This window comes from Chanos chanos, chromosome 9 (assembly GCF_902362185.1).
Source record: "Chanos chanos chromosome 9, fChaCha1.1, whole genome shotgun sequence".
NCBI lineage: Eukaryota > Metazoa > Chordata > Actinopteri > Gonorynchiformes > Chanidae > Chanos > Chanos chanos.
Window position 1 is genome coordinate 18,625,933 of NC_044503.1, and position 19,630 is coordinate 18,645,562.

Sequence of the window (19,630 nt, forward strand, 5' to 3'; positions counted from 1 at the left end):
ATAGCCCAGTATGTCTGTAGGCTTCAGTCAAAAGGTCAAGCAAATTTTACTTTGGAAGACTTTCCTGGGTACAACCTTGTGCCTCAAATGGTATTTGTTCTTAAAGGGCTTATTGACCCTTTATGACATATGGGCTCAGTTGATTGCTCAAGTCATTGTAATTACATTATATAAGGAAATAAATAAACAAATGAATAAATAAATAAAAACAGAAAGAAAGAAAGAAAACTTTTCATTTTGTAAAGTGAAATATTTCCTTTTTTGCAGTAACGCAATAACTGCCAATGCTATTTTTACGTTTAGGTTTCTAGTAGAGATTTATTTACATAGTGCATTGCAGTTTCTTGATTTGCTGCTGTAAAATGTTCAAAGAAAACGTTGCTCATTATGGTTCATAATGGTAAAATGAAGGCTGAGGACGCAAAAAAAATCTACGCTACAAATAAGAATGGCTCATAAATAGCCCCTCGGTTAAAGGCGGTGAATTTTCTTTTACAGTCTACTGAGCTTTTCTGTTAAACTTTAAAATGTGACATATCGCAAAACCTACAGTACATGTGAAAGCATAGATAGTCTACGCATGTAGACTTCTACTGGCTCCGCGCCACACTCCAGTACATTTGGTGGCAGCAAAACATTTGAAATCATATACCGAGTCAAAGAAGAAGACCGCGGAGAGGCGGAGAAGAAGAAAAAGCTCTGGAACGAAAAAAAGCCCTGCATTGCATCGTTTGCTCACGTGCCGAATGAATAGGGGAGGCTGATAAACCCATCACCTGCCGGTAGCTTCGTTGCAAAAGTCTGTACGTCTCCAAAGACTAAGGTAAACATAAATGCAAAAATCACTGTACTTGTATCTCCATGCACGTTTACAGCTGCTGTCATTTAATTTCGCTATGAAACTCATTGAACTCCTTGTCCGTTTGTTCGCATGCTTCTCTTCGGTACCAAGTAGCAATGGGAGCAGAGAGTCTTTTAAACCATTTCACATTTTGGACATTCTGACCACTCTATATATCTTTATATCTTAGCAGTAAAAGTTAAAAGTTGTCCGGGACAGATCGAACATCAGCGATTAATGGTGTCGTGCAGTGCAAAGACAGGTGACTGCAGCCTCGTACTGAATCGAGCCCATTCAGTGATTCGACTAGTTGAAACTGAAGCTGGGGCTAAACTGAATTGTTTCAGATTATCTTCAAACATACAGTTGTACAGCTGTGAAGCCAGTGCAAAGGAAAGTGGATACGGTCCTGATCTACATTTAGGCAACATAACGAAGCGTCCTACTGTTGGGCACTATGCATGATCGGAGTTCAGTATGCACGAGCGAGGAGAGACTTTATCAAACAACCTTCAAGCTTAATTGATTGCGCTACCTTGTGTCATTAGCGCACATCAAGTATGGATTCAAACTCATACAGCAGGGATCAAATGGAGAGGGCATAACTTTTCTGTCTCTTGCTGTACGCGACCAAATGCAGACTTATTGTGCTGCTGACGGTGACTTGAACTGACATACTATGAGAGGGCATGTACATAGGACTAAAACTCAAGCATTTTAGGTCATTCTGGGTGTACTGCACTGCGCAAAACGTGTGTCTTCATATCATTAGGATATTACCATTCATAATTGCCAAGCTGTTTTCGTTAGACACGAGGTGCGGGATTAACAAAATAGATCATATCAAAGTCACGTTTGTCTGTAGTATGGGTTACAGTTGATGTAAAGCTAATTTTATCACGAGTATGTGTTAGTTTCCCGTTCGTATGGCAATACTGTTCTTATGGCTTTCATGGCATATCCATTCATTTCCAATAGCGTCAGAAATGCTACAACTCAGTTACAACAGAAATGATAACGGCTGATTGTCAAAATAAAGGAAACACTTGAGAACATGAAGGACACAGTAAAGTATATTGGCAGGAGGTACTTCTATGCAGTTGTGGTTCCTGGTTGCTTCTGAGTTTGCTGATGTTTCGTGAGGAAGAGTGGCTAAGAGGTGATATTGGCATATTAGTCTGAATGACAGATATCAGCTTGGTAAAATTGTGGGCTAAAGATAAGATAAGATAACACGTTATTAATCAGCAGGCAGGGAAATTTGGGTGTTAACAGCAGCAGAAAGACAGGTGAGGAAGTACAGAAAAAAATACAATACAATAAATATAGCCGCAAGCGGCGATCACCGGGGTCCAAGCAGAATCACAGAAGTTGCAACTAGTGGAGGAATTAGAAGTGATTCAGTGGCTTCAATAGGAGAGATAAAAGATGGAATTGTAGGAAATATCAAAAAAATAGTAGTTACATTGACCACACAGTTTTAAATTTCATGAAGATCAGGCATTCACACTAGCAAATATGAACTGCTGAAATTTGATTAGCCGCTGGCAGCCATTTCTGTTGAGCAAGCCAATTGGCACTCTAGGAAATGTGAACAAATGCGGCCAAGTATAAGTACACCAACTTTCAGTTTTGTAGGTTGAGCGGTTCTTGAAATGTTGCAGTTATAGCACCCCCTATGGACAAAATTTGCCAAAATTTGATGTGCTTCCAAGGAATGTGACGTTGATAGTGTATCAAGTTTCATGAAATTTAAACTCTTACATCAAAAGATATTGGCCATAGAGTCAATAGGGGCCATGCCCTAAAATTTGGGCTCAAAATTCTTTTTATAATTTTTTAACAGCATGGTCTTTAGATGATGTATAGGCCTACCAAATTTCATGCAAATCAGAAAAAAACGTCTTGGAGGGGATAGATTTTAAAGGTTTTACAAAAAACCCCCCAAAATGGCAGAAAATCCAATATGTCCGTTGTAGTGCCCCCTATGGACGGAATTTGGCGAAATTTGGCATGTGCCCAAAGAATGTTGTAGTGACGGGGCGTACCAAGTTTGGTTATGTTCAGACCTTTACATCACAAGATATTGGCTGTAGAGTCATTAGGCCACGCCCTAAATTTTGGTTGACATGCAACTTTAAAACAGTTCAATGAATCAAAATTCTTTTTACAACTTTTGACCAGCATGGTCTGTAGATGATGTATATCAAGTTTCGCACAAATCGAAAGAATCATCTAGGCGGAGATAGATTTTAAAAATTTTATAAAAAAATTCAATATGGTGGAAAAAACAAAAATCAGTGGTGGATCATTGTGGTCCAATTGGCTTTTTGTTCATCTGGAGCCAGAGAATTTGCAAAAAAACAATTTTGAGTCTTACCTGAGTAGTGGGTGACCATAGAACCCTGCCTGCCAAGTTTGGTTGCTGTAACATGTACAGTTTTTTAAAAACATTTTTAGTTTTTTAAAAATCAGAGCAAAAACAATAGGGTTTCAGCAGCTTCACTATAATTTACTGTAATTCGTAATATAGTAATGAGCAATAAAAAAAAACTGTACATGCAGTGCAAAAAAATAGAATAGGGAGCAGTAAACAAATGAACAGAGCAGGTTCAAGAATTTACAGTGTCCAAATGTAGTGTAAAATGGCATGATAAAGAGAATTAAACAAATGACAGGTTCAGGTATTTAAAGTGTTCAGGTATCTAAAGTGTTAGATATTTAAGTGTCCACAGTAGGTATATAAATTATAAGTCGTAAAGTGTCCGGGTGAGGTATAAAAGTGTGTTTAGCCAAGGGTATGCGCAGGTAAATCCAGTGTGGACGGAAGGTCAGTGGGGGGGAGCGGGTGACCACGAGGGAAGAGGCATTTGTTGGGGGTCTCAGGCGCTGTTGTGCCTGAATCGCTCTGTCCTGCACTTGGGGGAGATGAGCCTGTGGCTGAAGGTGCTCCCCATCTGCCACAGCTCATAGTAGAGGGGATGAGAGGGGTTGCCCAGGATTGTCCTGAATTTAACCCTCATTCTCCTCTCCACCACTGCCTCGAGAAGCCTGGAGGTTGTGAAGTCCGTGCATTGGTTTGAGATGCAAAGCAAAAAGGTTTCTGCAGATGTTAGTTTAGGGGGGACACAGGTCATGTACTGAGCAACAGATCATTGAGAGCGTCACACGGAGAGGGACACTGCCGTGAATTCATCCGTTAAACACCTTAACCTGCATTTTAACAGTGCTGCAGAACTTCAGGTAGTGATCTGCTGAGCATTGGGAAAGACTTGTGTAGCGAGTTGGACTGTTTTTTGCTCTGCTTTTAACAAGCGGAGGAATGCATGTGGGACAAATGCCAAACCTACAGGCTCATGTGTTTGTCTTCCAAGCTGAAGAATTGGGTGGTTCCGTCATGGTGTGCTGTTTAGGGAATGTTTCAGGACAGTAGATTTAGGTTTTTTTTTTTAAGTGGTGGACTCCTTCGTCAGGTGTATGTATTTATTTGTTTGTATGCTTGTTTCCATTTATTTTTAAGCGTAATTTATTATAAATGTCTCTGTAGTAGTAAATTTGAAGTTTAAATGATTTTATAGTAAAATTACAGTGATGTAGGGCTGTGCAATATGACGATATATATCGTGTGACGATAGAAAAACGTCTGATGTTTCATATTATGCTCTATCGTTGATTTCGAGTCACAAATCACACTCCTTACAGCAGTATTTTTTGTCATTAGGATGACACTTTGCGTTCTTCCTCACTGGACGGATGCAGGCAGGAAATTTGCATGAAGGCAACACAAACAAACATGGGGTAGAGTGAACGTGAGAACGGGCTAATTCCAAGCAGGAAAAAGACTCCGACCAGCCAAGACAAATCGAGGAGCTCATACCTAAAAGAAGGGCTACTTCTGTCGCATGGACATGCTTTGATATGAAAGTTCACAAATAACGGAATACTTAATCTTTTGGCACATCAGCACCACATTGCGGCAGGCTGCTCTTCTGATATTTCTCCTCTAAAATAACAAGTAGCTGAAAATTACGGCTTTATTCTTGTACTATTATGATTTTTCCTTGTAAAATTACAACTTTATTCTCGTAATAGTATAACTTTTTCCTGTAAAATTACAACGTTATTCTCATAATATTACGACCATGTTCTCGATATCTCAGAATTTTCTTTCCTTAATGTGTCCCTAATACTCCATCATAGGAGTATATAATTCAAAATGTAATAAGAAATAGGCCTTTCCATGTGGTCATTTTATATGCTAGTTATTCATTGAATTTACAGAAAATGTGCTATATCGTGATATGTATCGTTATCGGGATATGAAATGACCTATATCAGTGATATGAGATTTTGGTCATATCGCACACAGCCCTACATTTATGTATGTATCACAGCATTATGTCTGCAGTCACCCCTTCCCTTCCAGTGTCCATCCCATCAAGATGACTGGTACTGTCGCTGTCTGAGTGAAGAGGTGTGTACGTGTTACGGCAGAGGGAGGTTCAGGGTGTGAGGAAGCTGTTCAAGTCCTGTCAAAGTACAGTTCATGTGATATCAGAGTGCGGTTCATGTGATGTCATTTAGGCCTGATGAAAGCCTGGCACTTTTTTATGATATCAGTTACTAATGGAGTTCTCATCCATTCAAGGCCTCCATGTGGCTCTTGAAAAGATTTCCTTAATGCTGCTCACAGACCTTATGGATGGTCTTTGATGGCTGAGTGAGTGTCCATTTGACTCTTTTTGGCAATGAGTGGGTGCATTAATCCAGTTTTGTGTGCTGCCTTTACTCTGTCCTGGACACCAGGGGACATTCTGAGCACTAAAACTAACAGACAGACCAGTTTTGTGAGCCATTGGGCATTGTGTATGTTCTCCTAGAGTTCATCACTTCAATGAAGGTGAATTGTAACTTCATCTTGAATTTCAAAGAGGCAAGTGAGAACTTTCTCTTGTGACAGCCAAGTGAACTTCAGTAAGATGGAACATTTACCCCCTTTGTGTACAGTGCAGCACAAAAGACTGTTAAGTTTTCCGCCATTGATGAAACTCATTCAGCAGTGTTTTAAGGCAGAGGAAAAGGAAAAAATGGCATTTGCAGGGGGATTCTTTCAACACTGCTTCCCCCCTTTTGGCCTCTGGGGGCACCAGAAACCTTCCAGCAGTGAGGGACCAAAAGCTGTGCTCCCTGTGTGCTGCGAGACCAGGGGAACCCGTCTGCTATGTATGGATACAGGCAAAGTACTGCAAAGTACTCTTAGGCCTTAGTAACTTCTGCCCAACAACTATAAGCTAGATGTCAAGACTGTCCAAAAGGAAGGTTTCTTGGATGTTATAATATCTGAATTCTGGCTAACTGAGCAGACCTGGTTTTCAGAGCACCCCCACACTCACTAAATGAATTCATAAGAATGATACCAGTGTGAAGCATATGACAAATGTATCATAATGTAAATATGACAATACTGTCCCGGTCATTCTGTGTTCGCATGGTTCAACAATCATTGACTGTGCTGGACCACATCCTGACATGATGACATCCACCATCAGTGATGGCGCGAGAAAGACCATTAGAATGCTGGAATTTCTCACTGGAGAAAATTCTCATTCTTCCAGCCTTTGACAGAATGGCTATGTGTTACCTTATTGGCAAGATGAGCGTTGATCCCCGCAACTAGACGTGTCCTTGGCACAATCTGCCATGTAACTAGGTGCTTATCCCTTTTCAGTTACGGTCCTTTCCTGACAGCCTGACTGCTTCACTGTTAGATAACCTGAGAGAGATAGGTAACCTTGTTCTGTTCTTTGGCTTTAGGGAACATGGTGAATCAGGGGGAAGATGTCTGCTGGCAGTCAAGTAAAAGCGATTCAAGTGGTGCCAGTAATAGCGGAGAGAGTTCCAAGGAAAGCTCCCGATGTTCCACGCCCGTTCTGGATGCAGACCGCAAAGACAGGCTCCGGGACAAGATGAGGCGCAGGATAGAGGCGGGAGACCACTGGTTCTCCCTAGAGTTTTTCCCCCCTCGCACATCCAGTGGCGCAGTCAATCTGATCTCCAGGTCAGTGTTTGTATGTAGGTTTGTGTGATTGATGTTTAAGTTCTACCATCTCTCTGTTTGCCTTCATGTTTCATTTATCTGTTTTGTCAAACAGGCTGCTGCTGTGAAACTTTTCATGTTTGCTTTTGCTTCTTTAGGTTTGACCGTATGGGTTCTGGAGGCCCCCTCTTCATTGATATTACCTGGCATCCAGCAGGAGACCCTGGCTCTGATAAAGAGACATCCTCCATGATGATCGCCAGCACAGCAGTCAATTACTGTGGTCTGGAGAGTGTTCTACACCTAACCTGCTGCCAACAAACCAAAGAGAAGATCACTGCTCACCTCAGCAAGGCCAAGCGCCTTGGTCTGAAGAACATCATGGCCCTAAGGGGAGGCAAGTTCCCAGTCTTCGGCTTTCCTAATGAAACTCATACACATTATTCTGGTTTAACTCAAAGTGCTCTATCTGATCTGAAGTCATAGAGTTAAATAAAATATAGCCTACCTTGCAGGTCTGACATCTGAACTAAAATATTGGTCAAGTCAAGTTTCATGGTTCATTTTGTTTGTTGTTTTCCGTTTTGTTTTGTTTTTTGTTCGGTTTTGTTTGTTTTAGATCCAGTGGGAGAAGACTGGGAAGATGAGGATGGCGGCTTCAACTATGCCACAGACCTTGTCAAGCACATACGCTGCGAGTTTGATGATTATTTTGACATCTGTGTAGCTGGTAAGATTTTTCAAGGTCAAAGCTATAACTGTGCTACATGGAAGGCAACTACCTTGGCCAAGGGTTAGTGATGCGCGGATCGACCCATAACCTGCGGGTCGGGCAGGTTCGGGTCAGCTTACTTGAAAATATCACGGGTTCGGGTGGATCGGGTCAAAAAGTCAAAGCAGTGTTCCGACTAAGTTATAAATAACTTACAGAAACATTGTGTGCAATAGGCTTTGCCTCGTAGGCTCTCCAAACTGCGTGCAATAGGCTAGGCTCTGATTACTAGTCCACCTTCTCTTCCCCTCTCTCTGTCACTCTCTCTCTCTCTCAAACACACATGCACACACTAGGGGGTGCAGGGCCTCTTATGCCCTGGCTGTCAATAGTCTGCATTACCGGACTATAAAGTATGGAAGCCCAAAGATTCCATGAATTTACATTTAATTAAGAATCCATTTTCTCGTGATAACGTGTTATTATTTTTTTGTTTTCTTGAGGTCTCGACTTATTCAGGCCTATGTCATTATCACGAAATAACAAAACTTTGTTTTCTCGAGATAACAACATAATTAATTCAAGATCTCGAGAAAACTTGTTACCTTGTCCTGCACCATTCTAGAGAGGTTCTCCTCAGGTATCCCTCCCTCCCTCAGTGCAGCATAGAATGGTTCAACCATTTCTACAAGTTTTAGTGAGAGTGCACTGACATGCACTTGCTCCTTCTACTGTATTTGGTTACCCTGAACGATGTAAAGCAAAGCACAGGCCACTTGACTATTAAAGGTTTTCTTAAATCATGATAATGATATAAATAAGTCAAGATCTGGAGAAAACAAAGAAAAATAACATGTTATCACGGGAAAAAATGAAATCTAAATGAAATGTAAATTCATGGTATGGTATGTACATGACCAAAGCACTAAATGGCTGTGTTTTAGAGTGTTAATAACAGGCTTCACCTACGTGCTTTATTTGACGATATGGCCGACTTAATCAGAGAAAAGTTAAAAACGGGCGATGCTAAGGTTGCACGCAAAGTGAGCCAAAAAAGTAAGGTATGTGAGAGATTCGGGCAGGTTATTCTGTCCGATGACACCATTACAGACTAGGTCATCTGCTTGAGTTGTGAGGCATTGTAGAAATATGATGGCCATAAGACAGGCACATCAAACCTGAATCAGCATTCATGTCGTGGCGCGTTGAAGTAGGTTAAATCCTGGAACTGTAGACTCCACTCTTTTTCTACACAGTGCAGCCAAACACTAGGTTAAAAAGGCAGTGTAGACCTACACATGTAGGCTACTATTTTTGTTAAAGTTCACCATTAAGATGTGAAGGATGCATTATTTTTGTGTGTGTGTGCGTGTGTGTGTGTGTGTGTGAGAGAGAGAGAGAGAGAGAGAGAGGGTTCATGTCTTCAATGAAGAGTTACTTGTTTTGCTGCTATTCAACAATTAAGACCACCGTATGGAACAATTCGTCTGTTCATTTAGTAACCTTGACCCACACGCTGTTAGGCTAAGATGCAATAGGCTCTGCCTTGCAATCAATGTATTATACTAACATTTGGGGAAACAGCCCAGAAACGAAATAGTGCAACACTGCTCACTTTGTTGTACCCTCCGATGGCTTGTGCAAAACCTTGTTGTCTACACGACTATCTGTCCTTTTTGAAACGCGCACTAAATAAGAAAGCGTTGTCTCTTACTCTGTGATATGGATGCCATCACTATACAAGTTAAAGCTGGTGGTTTGTTGGTTGGGCTGGGTTTGGGTGGTTCATTAATGCATAGTTTTGCAGGTTGGGCGTTGTTGGTTGGCTCTCAGAACGGGTCAGATGGGTGCGGGTACTAAAAAAACCCTGACTAAAAAAAACCTGCCTCACTACCAAGGACAGTAAACACCCATCCATAAAATTGTTTAAATCACCATCAAGTACTGCAGGACAGACACTAAAAACATCTTCAGTGTCAAAGCTGATGTCAGACCCTCTGCCAGACCAATTCTTAATGTGTCTCACATTATAACACACTGTAACTTTTTTCTTATGTGATTTTGAAGAGGTATCTAAGACACTAATATTAGAAAGATGTCACAGAAGGATGAGAATGGGCCATTTGGATTTACAGTTCTAGTGTTTTAAATGGTATTAAGATTAAAAAAAGGTCTCTTGCTTTGGTAGGATATCCTACAGGTCACCCTGAAGCTGAAAGCTATGAGGATGATTTGAGGCATCTGAAGGAGAAGGTGGAAGCAGGAGCAGACTTCATCATCACTCAGCTCTTCTTCAGAGCAGAAACTTTCCTTAAATTCGTCAGAGACTGTCGTGCCATTGGCATCACCTGCCCCATCCTGCCGGGAATCTTCCCTATCCAGGTACCAGGAGCATTCAAGTGCCAGTTTTTGTTTGTCTTATGCATTGAGGTCATCCTTGACAACTTGTTTGTTTTGGAGACTTTGTAGTCCATTTACTGATAGAGTTTGCTTTTCATTTGGCATAGTACAAAGATTTTTTTAAACCAGCAAACATTGACTAGAGCCACAGATCTCAGTGACCTTGAAATAAGGGTGATTTTGGTGCACATTATTTGGTAGGACCTTTAGTGAGGAATGTTTATCATGTAACAGTGGGTAAGGTAATGTTGACCTGGACACTGAGAAAATCAGCTGCGGTCAGAAGCACAGTCCATTGAGCACATCACTGTGCTACAGTTTGGTTATACTGCAAAGACCTCTTATTATACCAAAAATGCATTTTTGTGAGGAAAGCGGTAAATTCTTCTAGAGTGGAAGCAGTCATCTGGCCAGATGAATGACCTTCTTTTCAACGAATGAACGAGGGCATGTGTGGGTTCAGTGTTCAACCAGCTGTCGTTTTTGTTACCCTGTGAAGGGTTCTGGCAGTGCGAGATGCATTTCGCTGGCATGGGTCACAGGGCAAAGTAAATACGAAAGTGCTGAGCCACTCTGAGAGACCACCTTCATCCCATGGTGGCTGGTTGTTATTTCAGCCTAAATCATAACTTGTCATAGTGTGGTTGTGAAAACAGTGAGTGACAGTCATATGACAGGCGTCAGGTACTCACCTTAACTGCCATGGTTACTAGTGATGTCATCTTTTCACTAGAGAGGTCAAGTAAAGTTCTGCCAAACTTCTAAATTCATATTTTTGGATAATTATTGAAATGCTAAATTACAGTAAGGATGTTTTTTCCTCTTTAAGCAGTTATATGATGTGATTTTCCCACCGGTTTTTCAGGGGTACCAGTCTCTGCGTCAGCTTGTGAAGCTTTCCAAACTGGAGGTACCAGAGGAGATCAAACAGGTGATTGAGCCCATTAAGGAAAATGATGCAGCTATCCGTAACTACGGTATCCAGCAGGCAGTGGAGATGTGCAAGGAGCTGTTGACCAGTGGAGATGTGCCGGGTCTGCATTTCTACACCCTGAACAGAGAGGTGGCCACCATGGAGGTGCTGCGACAGCTTGGACTGTGGGTAGAGGATCCGCGGTGAGTCAGCTAAAAAGTGATACTGCAATCTACATTTTCACCTAAAATTTACTCAAATTGTACAAAGTTGAATTTTCATGTACAAAGATAAATTTCTGTGTTTTAGCTTTGTTCTCTGTCAGATCAAGTGAGCATGCTGCTAGAAGCATTGTGTGACAATATTCCATTTGAGCTGTTCTGGTCTGTGACTGCTGCATATTGACGTTATTTACGTATGTGCATTTAAGTGCCCTCACCCTCTTATTTAAAAAGCCTGATAAATGTGAAGTGTGGACTGAAATTCAACCGTAAAGATGGAGTATCATTACTGACCTGTGTCTCTGTAGACGACCTCTACCCTGGGCAATCAGTGCTCATCCGAAACGCAAAGTGGAGGATGTCAGGCCCATCTTCTGGGCCTCCCGACCCAAGAGCTACATCTACAGAACTCAGGACTGGGACGATTTCCCTAATGGCCGATGGTACATGGCATACTTTTACTTAATGTGTGCCACCACTCTTCACAAAAAAAAAATGTGTAAATATATATATATTCAGCCCATACTGAAAGCTTCTTGACAGGATTACTCTCACAAGTTTTCTTTCACATCACAGTCATACGGCTTTTAAAAGGTACACAAAATAACACCCTGATATACCCAGTCAAGCACAATCAGATGACCAAACCATGGGCAAAATTCTAACTTGGATAAATGGCACTCAGAAAATGATTTCCAAGTGGGTGTCTGTGTACCAGTCAAGAAATGCCAGTGTAACCGTTACAAATGAATTGAATGCAAAGCAAAAAATAGGATCTTAATATTTTCACTGAATGGCTTATAGAATGAACTTTGTTCCTTAGGCACATCTGTTTTAGCTCTTTTAAAAGTTCCCTATTTGACTTTGCCCTCAAGTGACTGTACTGCACATACACAGCCAAAGAAAGATGACCCCCTCCCCACACTCACCCCTGCAGCATTCAGGGTAGAGTTTCTTCATTGCTAATGTGCTTAAGGGGTTTTTCCTCGTCTCTGATGCCTGAGATGGGGCTGGCGTTCTGTAGAATTGGTTTGTGGCAATTGTAAAAAGAGAAATAGAAAACACTGCCAGCATTGTTGACATATCATCAAATCTGTGCTCACTCAGTTTTGACCTCTTTTCAGGGGTAACTCGGCCTCCCCGGCATTTGGTGAGTTGAATGATTACTATCTCTTCTATCTGACGAGTAAATGCTCCAAAGAAGCACTTCTGCAGATGTGGGGAGAGGAGCTCACCAGTGAGCAGAGTGTATTTGAGGTCTTCACCAACTACATCACAGCGCAGCCTAATAGCAATGGACACAAGGTACATAAAGACCAGGGCCTGGCAATTACTATGTCCCAGCACAACTTCATGACACAATATGAGAAAGCAGCGTACTGGCCATGGTTTATTTGGCTTTTCAGGGTTATTCTTTATTATTTCTTTTTTGGTTTGTTTGTTGTTCTTTTTTACCACAAGGGGCTGATGAGCCGGTTTCTTAATTCTGTGGTTTGACCAGGGTGTGGAATGGAATTAAAGGGGCCTGAAGTGCTGGCAGAGTTTGTGCATGTTAGCACTGTTTTAGCATGCAAATGTAATACTGTGGCCCAATGTGGCTCAGCAAATCATTTTAGAGAATCAGGCCATGAGCTCCATGGCAATGATGATGAGGATGATTAAAAAACTCTTCTCTTTAGGTTATGTGTCTACCATGGAATGACGACCCATTGGCTCCAGAGACAAACTTACTGAAAGATCAGCTGGAGAAAGTGAACCGTAGAGGTGTCCTCACTATCAACTCTCAGCCCAACATTAATGGCAAGCCTTCCTCTGACCCAGTGGTGGGCTGGGGCCCTCCCGGTGGCTACGTCTTTCAGAAGGTTGGTGTGATCTCTCTGGTTTGGTGCCACGGTAAGGAAGCCAGATGTTTTAAACATAGTCCTACTGGTATACTATGAAGCCAGATTGACAGTTTTTTTTAGTTGTTTCTGACTTCAGCCCGTTGTTATGTTGTGAAGGTGGCTCACTGTTTGAGTATACTGGTATGACAGTTTGAGTTCACTGATAAGACAGTTTATGCTTCAGGCATAAGGTAATCCAGAGCAATAACTTTTGTAAACACCTGTGGTTAAGTGAACACTCCAAGAAACATTGCATCACCTTTTCTTGGAAACCTTTAGAAATTGATTTTCTAATATGAAGGTGTATAATTAATTATCGTTTATATACACAAATGAAAGGGGTCAAAAGAGGACCCAAAATGTACTCTCTTTGAAAATTATTATCCTGTTGAATTAGTTAAAAAAAAAAAAGAATTGAAAATATATATGAGTTTTTGTGTTAAATAATGTGTATGGCTTGAATTGCTTTATGTTATCATATATCTTTTCTGAGATTAAAAAAAATGTGAGAAGATCTCCATGGCAGGAGCTTTTCTAATAGGCATCTGTCTGAAACATAGTTTATTAGCAGACAGAGTAATAATGTTTTAGTTTAATGCTGAGCTGCCAAAGTCAGAGAAAAAATTACTCCAAGCACGTGTGCTATGGGTTTGCTGATGTCCTGACTATAATTTAGACATTTATATGGTCTGCTGTTTTCACACACATTTTTGTTTTGGCAGCAGTGACCAAAACACTTTTGCTAACAGTTTTAAATTTCTCAAAACCTTGTGTAATTATTGACTGCCCCTTTTCATGTGAACGTGTTCTTTGCTGGTTTGAGGGCAGAATGGCCTTATCATGTTGTTACACTCTGCTGTGACACTGATTGGTCTTGAAGAGGAATGTTTGGTTTAGTGGAGCCAGACAACCTGTAGAGACTCTAAGTTAAGCTTGTTTCTTGATGTAGCCCTTTGGACTACATTGCATTTTTGCCCTCTTAATCCAAATTTGGAATGGCCTTGACACAACCTATACCCCACTCCAGGAGGCTAAGGACCTGCACATGGAAAGTCAGCCGTTGCATTCTTTTCACCTGCTAGTTTACAAGAATCTCCATGGGAATAGGCCATGTGTGGCCCACACAGTTTCCTGGGATTGGTTTGTCACTGTGCAGGCACCTCACTGCATACAGGTTTACCCAGAGGAATAAAACCTTAAAAACTAGCTCTGTCTCTTTTCTGGAAATCTACAGTTTGGCCTAAATATTGCTTACTTTTTCTGTATTACCTCCTTCTTCCAAATGAAACTTTACTGTGATGTTTAAAATATTTAATTGATATGTGTACTCAGAAATCATGGTTATTATAGGTGAGTCACCATTATACTCTTGGTTGTTCTTAGAGACTCCCCAGCTTCCCAGAAAGCTTTGGCCAAATGTTCACATTACTAGACTTTATACATCAGGAGTTCTTAGACCGTGTCCCATGTTAATGAGTTCACTCAGGTGTCTCCCTTATCGCAGTAATGTAAGCAGCTAAACTGAGCCTCAGTAACATTTTACAAGCTTGATGAGCTGTCATGAAATAAGATAACTTTAGGTAATGGGGTTATCCACAGGTCATTCTGATGTAGTAATGTCATACTAAGGCTGGGTACCGAACTTCGATACTTTTATGGCAGCGACCGAATTTCTTCGATACTATCGAGTTTCAAAAAATGCCTTGTCATTTGATTCCAAATTTCGATACCCAAGGAGTGAATCTTATCACTGTCTGTGCACCAGTAAGCATGCAACATGCTTGTACCAAGAACTAATAATGCTGGTGATTGGCTGCCGTAACATTACACGAACACATCACATGCAGGAAAAACACTATGTTATACTCAGGGACGGGGCTCAAGTGTGTGTGTTGTATTTTGAGAGGCTTGACTGCAGTGTGCATCGCATAGTAGTGTAATAATTTATAATGGTGTATTCACACATAGCATCTTTTTTGATGGAAAACGCTGGCCAGAGCATTTTTTCAGCTCAAAAGAAAAGCTGGCAGGGTTTTTGTGTTTACTGCTTAAAAAAAAAAAAAAAAAAAAAACACTTACCAGAAACTCCTAGGATCTGTCCAATTTGACTCCAGACAGGCTCTTTATGGTAAATATGATGATACTGTTTAACTGTCATGTCATACAATTCACTGTGCTCAGAAACTAGCACAATTAATTTCTCCACTGCTACCTTCTCCATTTATGGTAGTTGTTATGGGAAACAACAGGTCTCACTACTCTGCTTGTGATTGGTCAGCTGTCAAAAAAGAGCTTGACTTAGGGTGCTTTCTACTCTAATATTTTTTGTTGGGGCAGCAGTGGTTCAGGAGTTACAGCTGTCGTCTGGTAATCTGAAGGTTCCCAGTTCAACTATGGCTTGTATACATTTTATTTATTGATATTATATTAACAGACAACTTCGAGTTGTAGTAAATAGGTTTATTTTTTATGTTATGAAACTGCTTTTAGTGTGTAAAAATGCCAGGGATCTTAAAAATAAAACTAAGGATTTGTACCATAATGTGTAGTGTAATTTTCTTTTTGTTAAAATGGATTTTATAAAATTGGTATCGGAAAAAGTATCGTTCAGGAACCGGTTTTGAAGTCAAAGTATCGGTACCGGTATCGAGAAATTTTGAATGATACCCACCCCTATGTAATACAGTGTGCTTTCTTTGTATAAAGCACATTATGTTTTCACAAATTTGCAGGCGTATCTGGAATTTTTCACCTCGAGTGAGAATGTAACTGCACTTCTCACAGTCCTGAAGAAATATGAGCCACGAGTCAACTATCACATCGTCAATGTGCAGGTATTTTTCTCTCTCTTTTGCCACTGTTTACCAATTTAAAAATAAATACATCTGTTTGAGTTTTAGTAATGTGAAACACACATCTCTTTAGGGCAAGAATAGAACCAACGCTCATGAAATGCAGCCCAATGCTGTGACATGGGGGATCTTCCCAGGCAGAGAGATTGTCCAACCAACAGTGGTGGATCCAGTGAGCTTTATGTACTGGAAGGTAAGAGATGGTACTGGTGTTGTGTTAGTGAATTACTGTGATCATAACCATATTTTACTTTACCTCACTGTAATTCCTAGTTTCATGGTAAGGTTTAATTTAGATGTAATTTCCCTTTTCATGGTAATTCTATATTCAGTTGTGTCTCCTCATCTTTCATGGCTTCATTTTACTTTTTGACTTGATTCTACCCACACTCTTAAAGGCTTCAGCCTTGTCATAAAACATTTCCTGGAAATCTCACATTTCTCTCAGAAAAGTCCTCTCCGCCATATTTGATTAATGTTGTAGCAAGTGTCTGCTGCTGTCACAACTTATGTGACAGTCCATTTGCTAAGGTTGCCTTACTCATCTATCAGCCTTAATAACTTGTCCTGATAAAGATAATATCTGTGGTGAAAGGTTCAAACCCAGGAATTTCTCTCAGCTGGTTGGGGCTCTGACTTGCCTGTTGTGCTCTTGCAGGATGAAGCGTTTGCTCTGTGGATTGAGCAGTGGGCGAAACTCTATGAGGAGGAATCTCCCTCAAGAATGATAATTCAGTACATCCATGACAACTATTTCCTTGTCAACCTGGTGGACAATGACTTTCCCTTGGATAACTGCCTATGGCAAGTGATAGAAGACATGTTTGAGGTGCTAGATGCTCCACCAGAGACCCTGGACCAAGGAAATGAGTGAACATTGTAAACACTCACACACACGCACACACACACACTCACACTCACACACAACCCAATCTTTTGCTGCTAGTAAAGACTGGATTACCAAGTATGCAAACTCACACAGTGCCTCACTACATGGTATTACAAGGTATATTTTGGCAATAATTTCTTCCTTTTAGATTTCAGGTGAAGATTGCATAGGGATTTGAATGAGATAACAGTGAAGGGCAGAGGGATGGGTGAGAGAGGACAGTGGACAGAGGGATGGATGAAAGGAATGCATTGTACTGTGTGTTCTTACCATGGATACGTGATATACCTTAAATGAATTTTTGTACATTTTTAACAGTGCATATTTTCACTATTTATGTTCAGTATTTCATGTATGATTACTGTCAAAAACACAGCATATGACTTTTAAGGGTTTTTTTCCTAATATTGTTTTATGTTTTGGCCAAACTTTTTAAGCATCTTCAGATGACTACATTAGACATAATGGTCAGGTAATGAACTGATTTGTTAGTATTGGTCTGATCTGCTGAGCAAGACAATGTAAAGACATCATCATTGTGTTGTTGGTTTTTTTTTAATTTTGTCTGAGACGGGCAGTGGCATGGCTTTGGAAAGGGGTGTCCCCACACGTTTTTTATGATAGCCAAAACACAATAAAAGCATATTCAGCTTTTAGATAACTTGTTTTGTCTTTATCTTATCTCAGAACTATTAGATATTTTAGGACAGGTTGTTGGATGTTGTTTATGTGCCCTGTTGGCATCCTGAATTTACCATTTCAAAGTCCAGATCATGTTACCACAAGTGTTGGTTGTGTTTTAGAATGAGGCCATATGCTGACGCTTTGAAATTTCACTGGGTGACCCGATTGGACCTTGCTTGCATCAGCAGATATCACGCGGTGCTGGAAGGAGTCATGTAATTACACGTGTGGGAATCCCCAGGCAGAGCCTTATCTCAGTGTCTGATGAAATTCTCCCTCTAAAACTTGAAACTCTCTGGCATGGAGTCAAGATTCTCTGTGTGGACTTACTTGACTGTATCAGTATGTGTAACAGCTGCACTGGAAACCCCCACAACTTAGAACAAGGACCACCACCACTGATTTCACCCTGAACTGTTTAATGAAATGATATTATTTGACAAGCACATATAGAATATTGGATGACTCATAATTATAAAGTAGATTAGGAATTGTTTTATTAGGGCTTTGAGTTGAAGTTTTGAATTTCTCAGCATTGAAGTGCAATATATGGAACAGTTCACTGTGCCTAAAAGGAAGATGAAACATATAAATAAATAAAAAATAGATGTAACTTACTGTCCTGTCAAATTGCAGAGAAGACAGCAAATTGTTTCTGTTTTCCTGCTCCACTCATCATAGTGTTCCTCAACCAGTGAAAATGAAATAAAAAATTATTTTGCTGTGCTCTTTGATTTTTTCCACTTCATCCTCCCTCCCAAACATTGAAGCCACCCTCCAGTCATCTCTATGATCTTCCTTCCAAATATTACAGGAGGAAGTGTCTGCTGTGCTATGACTGGCTATGCTAAACCTACATTTTCTGTTTGCCTATAGCTAGCAATGTTTGCACTCAGAGCTGCATTGTACTCAAAAATATTATTGCTCAGTTCCACCAAAAAGTGGTGGGATTTTTCTACAACAGTCTAAGCTCATTTTCAGATGCCAGCCTCCTGCAGTCTTTAGGTAACATATTGGTAGATATGCCTGTGCTATAGTGTGTACTAATCTCTCTCTGTGTTGTGGCCAAGCTCACATACCTGATTCACCTGATTAACTACCATGATCAACGTCAGAGCTGAGGTCTAGTACATGAGACTGAGAATAGAGTAGAAATCTTCATAAACTGTGACTACCCTGCTCTGGGGGAAAATTCCTTTCTTCTGGCTTTGACCTGGTGCCCAGGATAACTGACATCACAGTTGACATGTGTGAGGCCTGTTTTGAATCCAAGGGCATGAGTGTAGACCTACCTATGGAAAATTAAACAGCAGGCAACACTCCAATAACTTTAGTTCTTATGTTTTAATTTAAAAATGTTTCTTGTTTGATTTTCATCTTTAAATGTTTTGAAAATGAATTTTCAATTGATTTAACTTTTTCTTTATTTATTTTGTTTTTATCAATAATATTTTAAGTTACTTATCACTAGATGGATGGAAACATTCACTTCATTGTTACAAAGGGATATTTTGAAGGGCATTTGTAGACTCAGTTCACAAGCTGAGGTTCATATCAGATTTTTCTTGAATGAAAGGATGAAGAGAACATTGTATATGGCCAGGTTTTAGTGTAGTGATGCCAAAGGGACCATTTGAACTTTAAATGAAAGCCCTTTTCTCCCTTTCTCAGTGTGTAAGGACTCTAACAAGTGGCATGATACAAGCTGACTGGCTCTGAAAATGGCTAAATCTTGACAGCCTTTCATACATGGAGCCATGGCAGCATGGCTGAAATAATCCAGAAAAGATGAAGGGTAGCATATGCGACCAAGACTCTTTTTTTCATTTTTTCACAGCCACATGAGTTCACATGTGGAAAGCGTCACGTCTTGTAACCTCATACTAAAGTTAAATGCTCCAAGCCTTTTTTTTGGCTTCAGCAGGATTTCTAGTTGTAAATCATTGTCAGAGATTTTTTTCCCTTATGAATAAGGTAGTGATATTTTAAGCTCTGGGTCTGCCCATAACAAACACGTCAGGCCAAATACCCTTTGTCGATAAAATTATTCATCTCTCCTATATGAATTAAACTCTTGAGGAAAGATGAGCAAGGAGGTAGTGTGGTCTATTGCTGCAGAAAACTGTTATAGGCACAATTGCTGCAGATCTACAGACACATGCTTCGTGATGTTATAGTTCAGGTTGGAGTACTGTTTC

The 19,630-nt window shown here is 40.4% G+C and overlaps 1 protein-coding gene across 1 annotated transcript; it reads left to right on the forward strand.

The window, feature by feature from the left end:
* Window positions 1-740: 740 nt before the first annotated feature.
* mthfr (methylenetetrahydrofolate reductase (NAD(P)H)) lies at window positions 741-18,158 on the forward strand. Its single transcript, XM_030783511.1, has 12 exons — window positions 741-823; window positions 6,656-6,899; window positions 7,037-7,275; window positions 7,498-7,608; window positions 9,779-9,972; window positions 10,856-11,106; window positions 11,433-11,567; window positions 12,249-12,429; window positions 12,804-12,986; window positions 15,740-15,841; window positions 15,933-16,052; window positions 16,518-18,158. The coding sequence occupies exons 2-12, from the start codon at window positions 6,661-6,663 to the stop codon at window positions 16,731-16,733; spliced, it is 1,971 nt and encodes a 656-aa protein (XP_030639371.1). The 5' UTR covers window positions 741-823; window positions 6,656-6,660; the 3' UTR covers window positions 16,734-18,158.
* The last annotated feature ends 1,472 nt before the right edge of the window (window positions 18,159-19,630 follow it).